Consider the following 16,021-nt stretch of genomic DNA (forward strand, 5'->3'; position numbering starts at 1 on the left):
TCTCCGTGCACTGTCTGTGCAAACAGAGTCGCTGAGGAAGAAATGTCATTGGGGTTTGGTCCTGTGTCTCCAGGTGGATGTTGGCCGTGTGACAACCTGGCTGCTAAAAAACCTGACATCACTGACGGAGTACACTGTTGGTGTGTTTGCCGTCTATGATGAAGGACAAGCTGAGGTTGTGACAGACAGCTTCACCACAAGTAAGAAGCTGTAGTAGAGATTGTTATATTCACAAGTATTTCTGAAATGGTTTTAAGCAGAGTTGTTGGCGTTTGTTTAGAAACTGTCCCGGACCCAGTGGACCTGAGGAGCAGTGACATCTCCACAGACAGCTTCAGGGTGTCCTGGGGTCACCCGGCGTCTGATGTGGTGCTTTATCGACTCACCTGGACACCCACCGACGGAGACGAGAGCAATGAGGTGTTCATGCGTTTCTTATGTGCTGTTATACGTTTATTTTAAGCTTAGAAGGTGAAAGAAAGTCACCTGGAAATCTTTGAATTTCCTGGGTGATTTTCTGAAGCGTCATCTCTCAGAACGGAAAACGCTTTTTCATGGAATTCAGTCACTGGTCCTTAATGACCATTATAACTCTTTACAAAGTTTTATACTGGTCAATGCTCAAATTAAACATAGGCAGAGTTTGAAATAATGACATGTTGGCAGTGTTTCCTATGGCCAAATGATCCCTACTTGGGTCTGACTGTGAACACAGAAGACTGGACCACCTTCTGTTCTTCTTAAAGGACGATGGATAAATGGCTTCATCCAGGCAGTGGACAGACTGAGGGGCTGCACCAAACTCCTCAGTCTGACTGTCACATAAATAAGGATTATTTTGCATCATCTCCATAAGAATATGTTGCTTGAAATGAGCAGATCGGATCCTTTTAAACACTAACGAGCACTAAGGAACGAAGCTGCTCCTGCCAACACAGCCAGGTTTAATAACTGTGTGCTGACTTTGTCGTAGTCATTGTTGACTGGCAACGTCTTTAAACCTGATAAACACCAATCAAATGATTTCATTAAGATATGAGAAGAAGCGCAGGTGAAAGCAGATAAAAGTCAACTTTGTCACACCAGTGAGTCTCTGAGAGATAATCTGTGAGATACGGATCCCCAAACAGGGCGTGCTGTGGGAGGAGTCACCTGTTGGTTCTTATTTGCTGGCCTTTGTATGTCTTTTGATCCTTGTCTTTACTGACGGTGACTTTGCTTTTATGTACTTTGTAGAAAGAGGTTTTATCAGGAAACTCTTAGCATGAAACATTTTTGAACATCTTTTTCTTCCCTCTCGCTCTGTATCTGTCACCTGTCGGTCTAAAGCAGATTTGTTGTCCTTCTGTTTCAGGTTTTGGTGAATGGGAATATCAACACCTACCTGATAAAGGACCTCACCCCCTCGACAGAGTACGAAGTCCTCCTGGCCGCCATTTACGGGAATGAGCTGGAGAGTGATGAGGTGATCCTCGTGGAGTCCACCGGTAAATTTATTGTTACAAAACCACAGATTTCTTCACACTTTCATGTTTGTTGTGTTTATTACTGAGACTGTTTGTCTTCTTTCTGTTATTATTCTGGAAACCACTCAGAGGAATCAGACATCAAAGGATCCTTTAAACTTTGTGAATTAATGAATCAGTCGCATCAGTGACATATTTCTGCATTTGATTTCCAGCTGAAAAAACAACCACCATTGCCACGACAACCACCACCGTAGCAGGTAATTAAAGGCTGGGATGAATTTGGATCTTTTTTCTCTTCTCTCCATCGTCTCCGTTTTTCTTCATCCTTCATCAACTCTGTCATCCTGAGACTTTGTCTTTCATTTCTCACTTGACTTCTTTCCCACCAACGTGTTGCGGAAGTTTAATGTAGAAACTGTTCACTGGTACTGGTACTGGTGCCACTGGTGAAAATGGGAAACACTGCCTGATGTTCAGTTCTCAAACCTTTCAAACTGCTGATGCTGATTGACCAAACGCACGGAGGCAGCGTTTGTGGTTCTGTGCTGATGAAGAACGTGGGTAATAGATGCCTTTGAACTGTTGGTGTGTTTCTATGGTCTCTAACTTGCATGAAAAGAGGGATTTTCATCAATCAGCAGCCGTGTAAGTGCACGTGGAACTGCAGACTAACGAGTGCTCATGGGAATTCTTTAGGCAACAGAAATCTTCCAGGAACTGTCAAATACTGACTCGGAATTTCAAATTCTGGCAGTTTTCATTTCTCCACGCAGTACGTGGGCCTGAAGATCAATTTTTTACTGTAGTAACCAATTAGCTTTTAAATGTGCAACACATATTTTTCATGAATTTGAAATTTTCCAGACGAAATAGAAAAACCAAACTGTTACTTATGGATGCAGTTTGTTACTCAGTCTCGATTATTTCGTCAGATTTACAGAGTAAAGCTGCAAATATGAAGTAAATGTCTGGTTCTTTCTATTCTGGCACAGGACAAAGAAACGTAAATGCAAACCAGCCGGGATCGTCTCAGTTTGGATTTCGGGAAGCGTCACTAACCTGTTAATGACGTAATGAACAGACGTACAACAAATCTCGTCTGAATGGAGACCAGTTATTGTCTTTTAGAAATCAGAGAAATAAAGAAAAAAGATAAAGTAAATAATATTAGGACTCGTGATAATACTGTTTGTGGTTTTGTGTTGAAATGGCAGCATTGGAAAAAAGTTTCAAGAAATTAGAGCGTATAAGTGACGCTATAAATGCTGATATTATAAGATCAAAATTCTGAAACTGTAAATCAGATAAGAAGTTTGCTCCTCCTGTTTCACTGATAGTGTCTGTAAATCTGCTCCTATATTATCAGAGGGAAGGTGTGTTGTTCCGATATGTTCTCCGAGGGAACGTTTCGATATTCCGAAGACACTGATGTGATATGAAAATCTGAGCAAATTAAATGCCAAAATGATGACATTTTGATACCATCATTTTCTGTGATGGGCTGTGACAGCTTCATGCTTCACTGAGCTAATCTTTGAGTCACTGATCTGCAGCCAGAGTTTCTCTGTCCGACCCTTCAGCTCCTCGATATGGGGTGAGAAGTATGAAGATCGATGAAGAAACTACGTTCAGCATGCGGGTGTCCTGGCAGCCCGTCGACCCCAGAAATGTTCGACATTATCGACTGAGCTACATCAGTGCGAGGGGAGACCGAGCAGCGGAGACGGTAAGACCGAGAGAGACACTTTATTTCAGAATAATTAACGTGAAGTCTGACGCTCATTCCAACGGTCTTCAGCAACGCCTGCTTTTCATTCCCAGCATCAGCACTGAGCAACAGTATCTTAGCCTATAGGAGTCGCACATTAATAAAGTCAACAAACAATCAGCCCCAGCACACAAACACCACCTAAACAACTCAAAACTGACAGCGATGTGTTTTTCATCCTGATAAAGCCTTCCCCTCTCATTTAAAGTAAATGAAAATCTCTTGTGGCAGCCGTCACGACCACATCACCAGTTTGCAGAAGTTTAATTTGCAGCCGTAAACTTTAGTTTACATTTGTGTGATTCCTTTAAATACTCTTCAAATTTTATGCTCTGAAAGTCAAACTCCTACAAATACGTACCTGTGTCCACGCCTAAATACCAGTAAGTGCTTTTTAATGCTAAAAGAGGCCTTTTTGTTGTATAGAAGACTATTTGTTCAAGGACCTTTGCCTTCCCATCCAAAGGGGACAAATTCCCACCAGGGGTAAAATACCCGGGACTCGTGGTTGAAACATCTCCACAAACTGACAGACGTCCAGTTAGCTGACTGAGAACCTACACAGACACTATTACATGAAGCCAGAGCAGTTTAAAAGCACATTCTTTGTATCATTTAGGTTTTAATTCGGGTTTGGCACTGGTTATAATAACTGTTTTTGAATCTATCTGCACATCAGTTGTTCACTGCAGAGATATGGAGATATGACAGAGATATGGGAGGCGTTTGGGGAGCAATGGAACAGACAAGAGCGTCGATCTTCAACAGGAGGAGGATTGGAGATTATTGATGAAGACGATGGCAGGCCCTCAGATTAGAAGTCCTCCTTGGAGAGAAAGTCAGTGCTACTGAAGTTGATGGCAGGCCTTCAGAGTCTAGTTAAGGGGAAGAGACGAGAGCAGGAAGAGGATAATGATGATGAAAACAGTGGCAGACCTTCAAAGAGTTTTTCTTTTTTTCAGTGAGGTAGAGAGAGGCTGGCAGGTTCTGCAGTAATGAGCAGAGAGAGAAGGGTTGGGTGAAGGGCTTTATAGAAAACAACACTCGTGCAAAATTATGCCATCGCCGCGCTCGACAGGCGTGCGTGACAATAAATCAATAATGGGGCCACAATCGTGACCCCGAGTGCCAGAAATGTCCAAAGGGAGCCAAATATTATTTTTAATAACAAAATATGACATGAAAGTTCAGTTTCTGGCTCCGGGTCTCTACCTTAACCCCAGAAACTCTGACTTTTATTACCAGAACTTGCTTTCATGCTTACAGAGTGTGACTCATAAGACCGGTCAGGATTTTGAACCAACACTGAGCACAGGCACAAAATCCCAGAGTGGTTTTTGTCCACTTCCACTTAAATGACAATTTAAATAAAGGGGAAAAAGGGGCATTGATGCTTTCTGCACTCCTGACACTCAGGAAGGAAGCAGGAGCTGGATGGTGCAAAAACCAACAACCTGTGCCGTGTGGGAAACCTGAATGTGGAATATTCCAGACAGAAGTGTTAGCTATGCCTGGAATCTGGCTGTGTGGGGAGGGGGTGTACTTTAAAAGTAATCAGGGTCAAACTTCAGGGTTCCTGCTCAACTGTTGAAAGTAAATTTGTATCAAATCTAATTTGTGTCTAATTCAAAAGCTCTGTCTGGTTCACAGCGATGCAGAGTTTTGACTCGAAGTCCCCGTTAGAAGGCAGACATGTCATGTTTAGAATGTGATTAGTTTTCATGATAAAAGCTGCTTTGAATCCTAATTAAAGACAAACTCCCAGATTTCCTTTCTTTAAACTCCAGTCACACACACGCTTTTACACGCATCACAAAGACTTTTTTCTTTTTCATGCTCTCATTGTTTTCTTTCAAATTTGTGCAAATCACATTTATTCTGTAATAATTGTCTCTTGATGTTAACAAATGTAGAGCATGGCTTCCAAGGATCTTTGTAATCCTAAGTGGTCGGGTGTTCACTTTGCCAGGTTAACGCGTGTCAAATATCTCCAAAACCGTCTCATCTTTCAGTGACTTTTGACTTCACTGGTGTGTGTTGTTGTGCGCTGGTTGTGCTGCCACCGCACCAGAGGCCCACTCTGGACACAGGTCCCGCTTCAGCCTTTTCATCCTGACAATAAAGAGCCACCAGCTGCTCGCACCGGCGGCTTGTTAAATGAGATCTCTTATCAAAGCGCGAACAGCTGTGGCCTCTGTTTGGCAATCCGGTCAGGTTATGAATCACCAAGTGCTGCGCTCAATTGCTACTATTTAGATGTCTATCTGCTGCGGGGGGAGCAAAAAACACCTGCTTTGTTCAAAGTTTCACTCTGTGGTTCTCGGCTGCCAAAGCAGGCAACGCACCACCGAAGGAGTGCGTCTCATTTACATGTTATTGATATGTGGCTCATCCCACTTCATCTTCTTGTCCTAAAGAGCTAACGCGTGGTTAGCATGTTAGATCTGCAGCTGCAACAAAATCTTATTACATGGAATTAAATAGTGGATATTAGTCACAAAGTGGTTTTCTAACACGATTACAGAACGCTCTGCATCACAGGAACATGCAGGAAAGAAAAGCCAGAGATCAGACTTCCTCGGCCTTTTTGCAACTTTTGAATCTTCCAGCAAAGAAAAAAAAGCACATATCCTACAATACACATATCCTCATCATGCGTGTGATTAATCTCCATTTGGGCCTTTTCGATTTTGGATTCGTGGATGCCATATTTAAAGACGTGTAACACACAGAAGAACACACTAAGAATAAATCATCCAATCTTGTCAACATTTTAATTATCGAGTGTTTGTGTCTCAGTTTTTATCCTGTTCCGACTGCTGTTCTTCTCTGGCTGATAGAAATATCTGGATTTCCATTGTTATCATCAAATGTTGACCTTCTGGGCAGAAGCATAAAGCCAACACAGACGTATTAAGAAGCCAGCCGCCCTCCAGTCGGACTCCACAAGTCAGTCTGTCCCCAGTGACTCCCACATCAAAATGCCCAATTTCCCGACACGGGGCACTGTAGGCAATCAGAGCTTCACCTCTGACTGAAGTCACTGAGTCTGTGCTGTTGGTGCCTTATGAAGCCTTTTTCATCTGACAAACACTCTGTGGCCTGCTGTCAGATACAGACACTAGTGAGTGAAATGCTAGTGTGTTATTAGTCTGTTACTTAGCTGTAATTAGCAGGTATGAATGTGTTTGTGGTGCACCTGTGCAGGCTGACAGGACAATTTCCAATCCGTACTTTTTGGGTTACAACTTCTAAGGTTGTAACCTGGTCTGGTTCTTTCTTGCTAGACTTGTACTAGAAAATTAATGCACGAAGAAATGAAACATCTCTCAGTGCTTAGGTCTCTACAAGCTTATAAATCTAGAAGTTAATGGTTCGGTTCATTCAGATGGCTGTGTCACTGCCGTACCAGATGATGGTGTCTACACCGTAGCCGTGGCGTGACTCAACTCTGAAGCCATCTGTCCACAGGCAGCTGTGATGCTCAACTCATTGAAGCTCCATTATTTCCCTGTGCCGCTTCATTCAGCGTCCAATAAACCAAAGCTGCCGGGCATCAAGAGCAATTCCAGCGTGTGCAGGGTTCTGGCTCTCACTGCTCAGGAGCAGATTCTTGTTCCAGGAGGGAAAAACTGGGGATTAAAAAGTTTAAGGGATCTTAAACAGACGGGATTTTTCTTAAAGAACTGTAACTGTCTGTGTGTGACACTCACAGCTATTAGAAAATAATAAATAAATACAGTGTTTTGCACTAAAACTTTAATTTTTGATCTTTGAGCCATGTCTCAATTGCTGGTTTTAGCTAATGGAAGCCATTTAGGTTTAAACACCATAAGTGTGGTTTCATGAGGGAGACATCCAAACTCATTTCTTTTTAACTGTGATCTTTGGCATCATTCAGCAGAAATGTCTGTCCCCCAACTGCTCATTTAGTGTGACTGATTCACTTCCAGTTATCTGTTTATTTAGTTTTTGTTAATGTTAGGTCTGTTACTGATAAACATCAGAAACAGATCTAAGTTTCTTTTTTTTTTATATATATTCTCCAAAGTCATTACATTTAGCTTCACAAACCTCCAGGATTTGTGCCTCCAGCAGCTACCAGCTGTTAGATGTCCTGTAATAAACTGAAGGCTTCCTATGACTTGACCTGAGCTTAAAGTCCTGATCTAAGATTAACGGTGGTTCTTCTTTAACATCATCAGTGATGTCGACCACTACTGCACAGCTAGGCATGAGGATTTCTCCCCAAGTGGCCACTAAAGGAACTGCAGGTATGGATAGTTTCTTCTCAGCTTCAGTTTTCAGCCCTCGGAGGTTCCCGCGTGGTTGACAACATAAGGGATGCGTCCCCACTTGGATCTAGGACTTGGCGATTATTTGGATTTATCATAAAAATGATTTAAACAAGACTACTGACAGTTCGACATTATTCATTAGTTTTGTCACACTGACTGGCTGTGGTGTGTTTATGTATTTATATTTCGGTTTTAGATCAACAATTGTTCTGTAATCTCAATATTGACCAAAATATTCTTCGTATTAGTCTTTCTGATTTTTTTTCGCAGCTCTGCTTGGAAGTTTTTGTTGGTTCCTGTTGTCCTGGTCTGAAGTCTCGCCCCGTGTCTCTGCTTTGGCGTTTTGTCTGTACAGTTTAGCACTTCTTGTCTTCTTGTGTCATCGCACTCCGACAGTTTCCTTGAGCTGACTCTGTCAGCTGTGTGTTTGACTGTCTACCCTGCAGTTTACCTTCAAGCCTCGTTGTTCCAGCGAAGGTGGATCAAACTTAATATTCCAGACCTGCGTGGAGCCTCTGTCAAAACAAGATTGTGTTTCTGGATCACATAAATACTTTATGAGACCACGTTTGCATTTACAAAGAGGTTGGAGTAAAAAAGGGAGTGCAGCTGGAGGTGGTTTATTCCAACTGTGTGACACTGTGACAGTTTAGAGACTTGCTGCCTTTTTCATCAGACTGGGCTGAAATTGATTTGTCAAGGCCCACAGTGCTGCTCTGACTGACACGTATAAGAATTTTTTTTCTTTTTTTTAGAAAGTGGAAGTTTGGGCCAGACTCTACATGCTCAGAATGCAAACTGGCCCAGCAGACAGACAGACAGCAGAGAGCTCAACCTCTAAAGATTTCTCCTACGCACAAATACAACAATAGCTCTGGTTACCTGGAGCGAAATGAGCTCTGTGTTCAATCATATGTAAAATACAAACATTTCCCTTCACAGCGCCACTTAGAGCATTCACAGCATGCTTCATGCAGATCAAATAACAGACGAGTGTTTCTTAACTGTATCATAAGGCTGGGCTGGTATAATATGTTCAGTTTACTGAGAGAAGATTTGGCTTCTTTCTAACCAATAGAATGTCAGGAGCCACTTGATTTGTCAAGATTTTCTTTTATTATATTGGCACAACCAGACGACGCCATCCTTTTCAGTTTGCTCCAGTTGGATTTTGTTGGAAATTACTGTCATCATACATAAAATATATATATGTGTGTGTATCATAGAGTTTAATAACAGAAGGGGAAAGAGTGTGGAAGAGAAGGTGATACTTCAAGATGAGCGGAGGGGAAATGAGCCAGAGGTTTCGGAGAATAAAAACGAAGAAAGAGAGCTCCACTGGGTTTCAGATTCAAAGAACAAAAACAAAAATAAATAATATAAGTCACCATATAAGTATAATTTATGAACAACAGATGTGGAGAGACAAACAACGGCAGAGAAGCAGAGATGAAGAGAGAGGAGAGATGCCCGCGGGGTACAGAAGGAGATTAGATTGTCTTCAGTGTGAGATCATCAGTTTTAATAAAAGACTCAGCTCGCCCACAGGTGAAGAGGACACCTGGACACAATTAACCTCTGCAGCACTTTGAAACCTCACAGTCCACTGCAGCCACTCGCCCTACTTCACCTCTATTAAAAAGGCTAATACTATTTTTTTGCTAGCTCGTGCTTTAGAAATCTTAATTCTCTTTGTTAACTCATTTTTGAATCCGTCCTTGTTAGACTCTCTAAATCCACGGCTCAGAGGAACCCAACACATGAGACAGGAGTTCAAAGAATGGAATATAAAAGATTATAATAAAATATTAACAATAAAAAAACAAGTATTTGGAACACAAAGCACAAAAAAGGGAGACGGGAGTCAGAAAGACCGACCGACAAACCAACCAGCGAGCTGCTGGACTGAAGATCAATGAAGAAGAAACTGAAAGTGAAACAAAAACTGGTTTGATTTAATTTTAAACACATATGACCTGCTAATGTAAACACAATAACGTTATAATGAAATTAGGCAATTAAAAAGTCTCCCATGCAAACTTGTTCTTGTCAGTCACAAAACCTATGATCATTTTAAGTATCTCTATATAACATGTTATCACTTATTTATTATCATTTTTGACAATAAACACCTCAGTATGCGCCACACTTTGTAAGAATCAGAGTTTTGGATTAGTAAGGCTTTATGTCAGTTTTCGACCAATAAATCTTCGAGTTGACCTTGATGACCTCGGTGGACGAAACCTTGATGAATTGTTAACACGGCTCCTCGACGTCCCTACAAAGTTTTATCAGAATTCATTCTAAAGTTTTGAGAGTGCGTTTAACGACTGAATGACATGCAAATACAGAAATGCTACCAAAAACAACAGCAGAGGGAGAAATGCAGAATGCTTGAAGGCCGGTGTTGCTGGAGAAGACGGAGAACACTCTCAGGCCGCAATCCGTCACCTCGATCACGCTGTGAAGGAAGCGGACGGCAGGGTAATGAGAATGATCAAAGAAACAATCATTTAGAGGCAAATGTATCTCTGCACGTGGACACAAATTATAATCAAATCATCGAAGACATGCACGAGTTTTTTGGGTTTGCTATTTCCTATTTTTTCAAGGAAACTCGAGGTCCTGTTAAATTGAGAAACCTCAGCAGTCACATTATCCTGCTGTTACATCTGATCTACATGAAGTGATTCTACAGGAGCCTACGTGCTGTAACATGATTGAGAAGCAGCTACAAAAATCCACACGTTTAATATTACAAAGCAAAAGTGGATGATGAGCTGTGGAAACTGTGGAGATTAGAAACAAGAAAACGTCAGAGTGCAGTTTCTCTGTTTGACTGGCAGCTGAACTTTGGGAGGTGAAATGTCACATCAGTGCAGAGAGACTGGGGATGGGGAAATGTCTAAATGTTAAAGTCAAACATTAACGGCCTCGCTTGTCTTTCAAAACTGTCCTAACTGTGGTATTTCTGTGCTTACAGAGAACAGTGCCCACTGGTCAGAATAGCCTGGTTCTGCAGCCTCTGCTGTCAGACACAGAGTACAAAGTCTCCATCACGCCTGTTTACCCCGAGGGGGACGGACCGGCAGCCGCCGAGACGGGACGAACGCGTGAGTCATATTGATGCTGAGTTTGTTTGACTTGTGTTTCTTTCACTTTCTTTTCTTCACTCTCTGCTCTTTTTAAGTTGTCTCCTGTATCGAGTTTTATCATTAACGTGTGATCAGGACCTCAGAGTAGAGCTGGAACTGCACTTGACACAAACTTATCTGCTGTCAAACATAAACATACAAATTAGACCAGGAAACAGACAGCGATACAAGGAGAAAGACTGTTTTCATTCTGTAAATGATGGATGTACAAGATGATGACACAAAATTAACTAATTAATAAACAATGTGCATCTACACTGTTTTCAGGATGGAGGCTTTGTTTACAGGAAGTCCTGCTCTGACCTCTGACAGTTTTGTGACAGTTTGACTCTGGAGAACAAATCCCAGCACATGCCCTCCTGAGTCTGCTTCTTCCTGCTATAACAGAGTTCTTCCTTCCTACTGTCACCAAGTGCTTGCTCATTGGGACTGGTTTGATTGTTGGGGTTTTCTCTGCACTGTTGTGGGGTCTTTACTGTACAATATGAAGCACTGTGCAGTGACTGCTGTTGTGATTTGTTGATAGATGAGTTTATTTAAGACTACTAGAATTGGTTGTTATCATCACTGAAATGTGGGTCAGTTTGAGACACAGACTTTTGACGGACAGCAGCGAGTGGTCAGACTTGAATAATAGCCACACTGGAAAAGAGCCAGAGGTTCACAAATATGTAACCTAGAAGGGACAGAACATTGTGGAACCTCTTAATATCGTTTAATATATTCTTAATATATCTTAATATATTCTTTGAGTGTTCAGGCAGAGTCAAAAAGATCTATATCATTATCATTATTATCATTATTATTATTATTATTATTATTAGAACCAGTCCATTTACCATTTTGTTGTTTCTTTTTTATAAGATAACCTTTATTAGTCCCACATGTGGGAAAGTTGTTGTAAATTGAACTGAATGAATGCTTATTTATTCATTCAGCAAGTTATTATTATCATATCTGATCTTCTAAGTCAGTCGTACTCACATTGTTTCAGCTTCTTGTGTCTGAAATACTGGCACAGTGTAGAAAAAGAAGAAACATATGGAGGAAAAACATCATGTTCTCCTCCCAGCTGTAGGAGTAGTTTGTTATAGTTGGACAAATAACCCCGGCTGGGATTTAAAAGTAGAGCTGAGAAGCTGCTGTGGATCAGAGTGCCACACTTGTGACCCTCCGACACACTCTGCCATCTTTGTGCTCTGATCTCCGGCACAGTCCTGCTGCTGTAGACAGACTAAAGTATTATTGGATTTGTGCCGGGAAAATCTTGTCATGAGGCTAAAATGACAGGGCAGACAGGAAGAAGGATGAAAGTGAACAAGGGAACAAAGGCAAGAACAGAATGAAGAAAGGTGAAGATGCTTGTTTTTTCAAGATGATCTCTTACCCTGTTGATCTGGTTGAGGGTTCCTTTCTACATTCAGTAGCAGTTTTCAGTATTCCTCTTTCACCCTCTATTTATTTATCATTGTTATTCCTTTTTGTCCTCTTTGAAAAGTGGAAACATCTCAAGCGAAAACAAAATAGAGGAATGCCCTCAAATTCTGTGGATGTTATGTTGTGAGTATGACAGTGGCATGTTATGATCCGAATACTAAATGATTAAATATGTGAACCTAAAGTCAATAGCTGGGGTTTGATGCCGTCTTTGGTGATGTATGAACAGCTTTCAGTATTTATATTGCTTCCTTGAAGTCGTGTTGTTGCTGCTCCTGGTGGCTCCTGGATCTCCTAGTGTGGCGAATGTTGACCTCGTGCTTCAGTCTCCATTTAGTTTGGTCCCAACTCTCCAGTTTAATAACAGCGTCTTTGGAAGCCATTTATAACCCTTTTCACTGTGGGCCAGCAAAGCTGGTGCACATCTCAACAATGGCCAGGCTTTAAAAAATAAACGGCTCAGTGACCGTTTTAAATCAAACTGAAAACAAAGAAGGACAGAAAATGTGTTGTCCTACACTACATCTGCTGTCTGTCTCAGCATGTTATAATATTATACTAAGTTTCAGTATATAATGATTTAATTATGCCAACGGATAACTCACTGAAGACTCGAAATGGGTAAAAACCATATGTATTCATAAAATCATAAATCATACGTCTCTTTTAAACAAACAATCAGTTCAACATAATTCAAACCAAGTACATGAAGCAAAGTTTGGATCTGAAAGGCCAAAAGCATTCTGGGAGATAACCAGCTTTAAAAAATCCTCCTGTGCAGGTGATGACAATCCCCTGATGACAAAGAAGGTGTTGAGGGTTAGCGAGGACCAGGAGACGGGCCAGGACAAAGCAGCGCTGTGGTTTGCAATTAAAAGATAGTGGAAATGTCAGTGTCATGTTCACAACCACAAGGGTCCAAAAAAGTGAGTATTTTCAGGATCAAACGTGGAAACGCGATGGAAACGACCTCACTGATTTGGAAAAGTTTGCTAATCGGACCCATAATGAGGTGCTGGTGTCGCGGGTGTTTGTGCCTGTCTACAAACTCTTCACCTCCTAAGAGGGAGAATCTGTTGTGGGGGACTTGAGCATGAAAGATGCATTTCCGCCCACAGTGGCTGTCACTTTCTTAAAGTCTCATTAGTGTGAAACAAACACAACAATTTAAGCCCAGCAGAAAAGTGTTAGCCATTCATCTTGTTTCACCAGAAGGTGAATGATTAAGGGGGCGTTTTTCTTTCTGCCAACATGGGCAAAAAAAGGATTCAGTTATATTGTAAAGTTTAAATCACTGCACAAGATAAAACGTTGATTGACTTGATGAAATATGTAACAAGATAGAAAAGTCCCTGTCAGTGCCATATTCAAAATACTGGAGCCGAACCTTTATTAGAAATTAGGTGTGCACTTCCAGTTTTGCTTTTCGTTACAACTTTGCCTTCATTAACAAGTATTTAGACAAAACTCAAAAGAAGATGAAAAATAGGAGTACTTGCCTTCTACCTAACCCGACCCCGAAGATCTCTGCAGCTCATTACACCTGAGACAATTTCCCAGGAAGGAAAAGAGATGGCAACCGCTCAGTGCTCAGCATCCATTTCCTTTACTGTGGAGCTGAAGACAGAAATATGCGCGAAGCATCTTTTCCTCTTTTGTTAAATATGACAGAGCGCCGCTGTGAGTGCACCAGCAGAGGCTAATGATTTTCTCTGCTGCCAAGTGCATTACAGAACAAACACTCCACTTTCAGCGTGGAGGAAACTCTAAATTTAAGTCATTCATCTTTCCGCTCCGTCCCATCATGTCTCCCCCGTGCAACGCATTACACACATTAGCAGACGCTAACGACGTTCTCTGCTTTTTAAGCGACGAGCCTGCGACACCCGCTGATGATGAATGGCTCCTGTTAGGTAGTGAGGGATGAGATGATCACCTAGGGAAGAATGACGGGGAATGCAGAGAGAGGAGGGAGGATGATTGCGTTTTTTAAGGTGGAGATAGATGATGTGACAAATGGAGCCCGTGTAATCTTGGGATTTGAACCTATGAGGGATGGGGCGAACGCCGAGGGAGGCATGACAGGGAATGCAGAGAGGATGATTGGGTTTTTAGCCCCAAACCGAAGATAGATAATGTGACAGAAGAGGCAGATTAAGCTGTGTTTGATCCACTGAAGGATGGGGTGATCAGTGAGAGAGACGTGGGGGGTAATACAGAGAGGGCGGCGGGGAAAACAAATATAATGTGATAGAAAAGTCACTACCAACTTGATGGCAAAGAGATTTAAGACCGAGAATTAGAAGATAATTGACTTCCATAGCCTCGGTGTGGAATGTGTTGTGACGAGGAATGAATGAGGAATGAATTTAAGAGACAGGAGGGTGTTTTAATTTGGGTGATTTTGATTTTGAAGCAGCTTCGAGTCTGTAAGAAGCACTAAAAAGGAAAGATTGTAAAGCAGCATAATTACAGTCTGCAGTTAATTTTATTTGGAAAAATACTTTCAGGCGAGAAGAGTTCTCTCACATGTTTAAGTTTCATCTTCTCTTTTCAAACGAGGTGGTTTCAGGTGTTCTCATTAACAGAACATCACACAGTGTTGTTTTGTCAGAAGCTGCTGACATCACAGAGAAACGGATGCTTACTGTGGCCTCGGTGCGGCGATGCACCGGTCTAAGCATTCCTGTTCCCAGCCTGTTAAACATCAACACTGGTGCAGGATGCCCTGCACTGACTAAGCCTGCCACAGCAGCTTAGCTGATTTCAAACACAGCCAGACAACAGTGTGTTTGTCAGGTGATGAGTAAAGTTGGTAATTCCAGCATGATTCTTCTTTTCTGTAACATCATCATTTAGTCAACAATTGATGACCACTCAGATAGAGCCACGCTTTTACAGATGACACCTTCAAAGCATCAAAAGATGCTTCATTTTAAACCAGTGCTTGTCCCTCGATGCTTGTTATCCTTCCTGTTGGCTCGTGTGGCTGTTGGAGAAAAAGAAGCAGACAGTTTCTCATGTAGCGTCGTGGACGAGTGGTTTCTCCAGAAAGCTGCAGCCCACAGTCTGCATCACATTCAGAGTTTTTCTCTCCTCAAAAACATTATCTCAGTGGCTCGTGACGCTGTTAGGAGCCATCTGTAAACATCTGGGTAGTTAAAGTAAACATGCATTTAAATTAGATATTAATAACAACACTCAAGCAAAAATAGATGTTTTTTAGGGCTTTAATATTTCGATTTACTTTGAAAAATGGGACAGAGTCATGTTTATCCCTGTGTAACAGCCTGGAGACGTCTGGGAACCGAGGAGAGAAGAATCTTGTCCCATTCTTGTCTGGGTTGTCTTTATAAAAGTTTTTGTTTGATGCTCCAAATGTTTCCGTTGGTCTGGATTACAGGCAGGCCAGTTTAGCAGCTGGACTCTTCTACCACAAAGCCATGCTGTTGTAATAGAAAAAGTACTCTATCCTGTTAGCTATTGTCCTGCTGAAATATGTAAAGTCTCCCCTGAAAAACACGTCACCTGGATGTTGCTCTAAACCCGAGCACGCCTTTCAGCACTGATGGTGCCTTTGCAGATTTTTGAGCTGCCACTTCCATAGACGTCGATGCGTTCCTTTGCCATCAAAGATGCAAACTTCAGCACAGAAATAAAGAGCTTTCCACTTTGTCTCAGTCCAAAAAGAAGAAGGTAGTGTTTCTGGGTCATGTTTCCATATGGCTTCTTTATGTGACCGAGTTTTAACCTGCAGTTGTGGATTTCTGGAAGTGAGGCCGCGATTTCCATGATAGAATCATGCCTGTTTTTAAAGGAGAGCCCCAAAGTCACATAGATTGATTCTTGGCCTGTTTCTTGCACACAGAGATTCCTTCAGATTCCTAAACTCTG

The 16,021-nt window shown here is 41.8% G+C and overlaps 1 protein-coding gene across 6 annotated transcripts in view; it reads left to right on the top strand.

Moving 5' to 3' along the window:
* Positions 1–16,021, top strand: part of col14a1b (collagen, type XIV, alpha 1b) — a 174,370-nt gene that overhangs the window by 78,027 nt on the left and 80,322 nt on the right. For all 6 annotated transcript variants that reach the window (XM_019350851.2, XM_019350853.2, XM_019350850.2 and 3 more), the window contains 6 exons: positions 74–200; positions 281–420; positions 1,355–1,487; positions 1,682–1,726; positions 3,050–3,195; positions 10,519–10,648. In XM_019350851.2, coding sequence (XP_019206396.1) covers positions 74–200; positions 281–420; positions 1,355–1,487; positions 1,682–1,726; positions 3,050–3,195; positions 10,519–10,648 — 721 coding nt within the window. The remainder of the gene's footprint in view (positions 1–73; positions 201–280; positions 421–1,354; positions 1,488–1,681; positions 1,727–3,049; positions 3,196–10,518; positions 10,649–16,021) is intronic.

The sequence above is a fragment of the Oreochromis niloticus genome, linkage group LG22, assembly GCF_001858045.2.
Source record: "Oreochromis niloticus isolate F11D_XX linkage group LG22, O_niloticus_UMD_NMBU, whole genome shotgun sequence".
Taxonomy (NCBI): Eukaryota; Metazoa; Chordata; class Actinopteri; order Cichliformes; family Cichlidae; genus Oreochromis; species Oreochromis niloticus.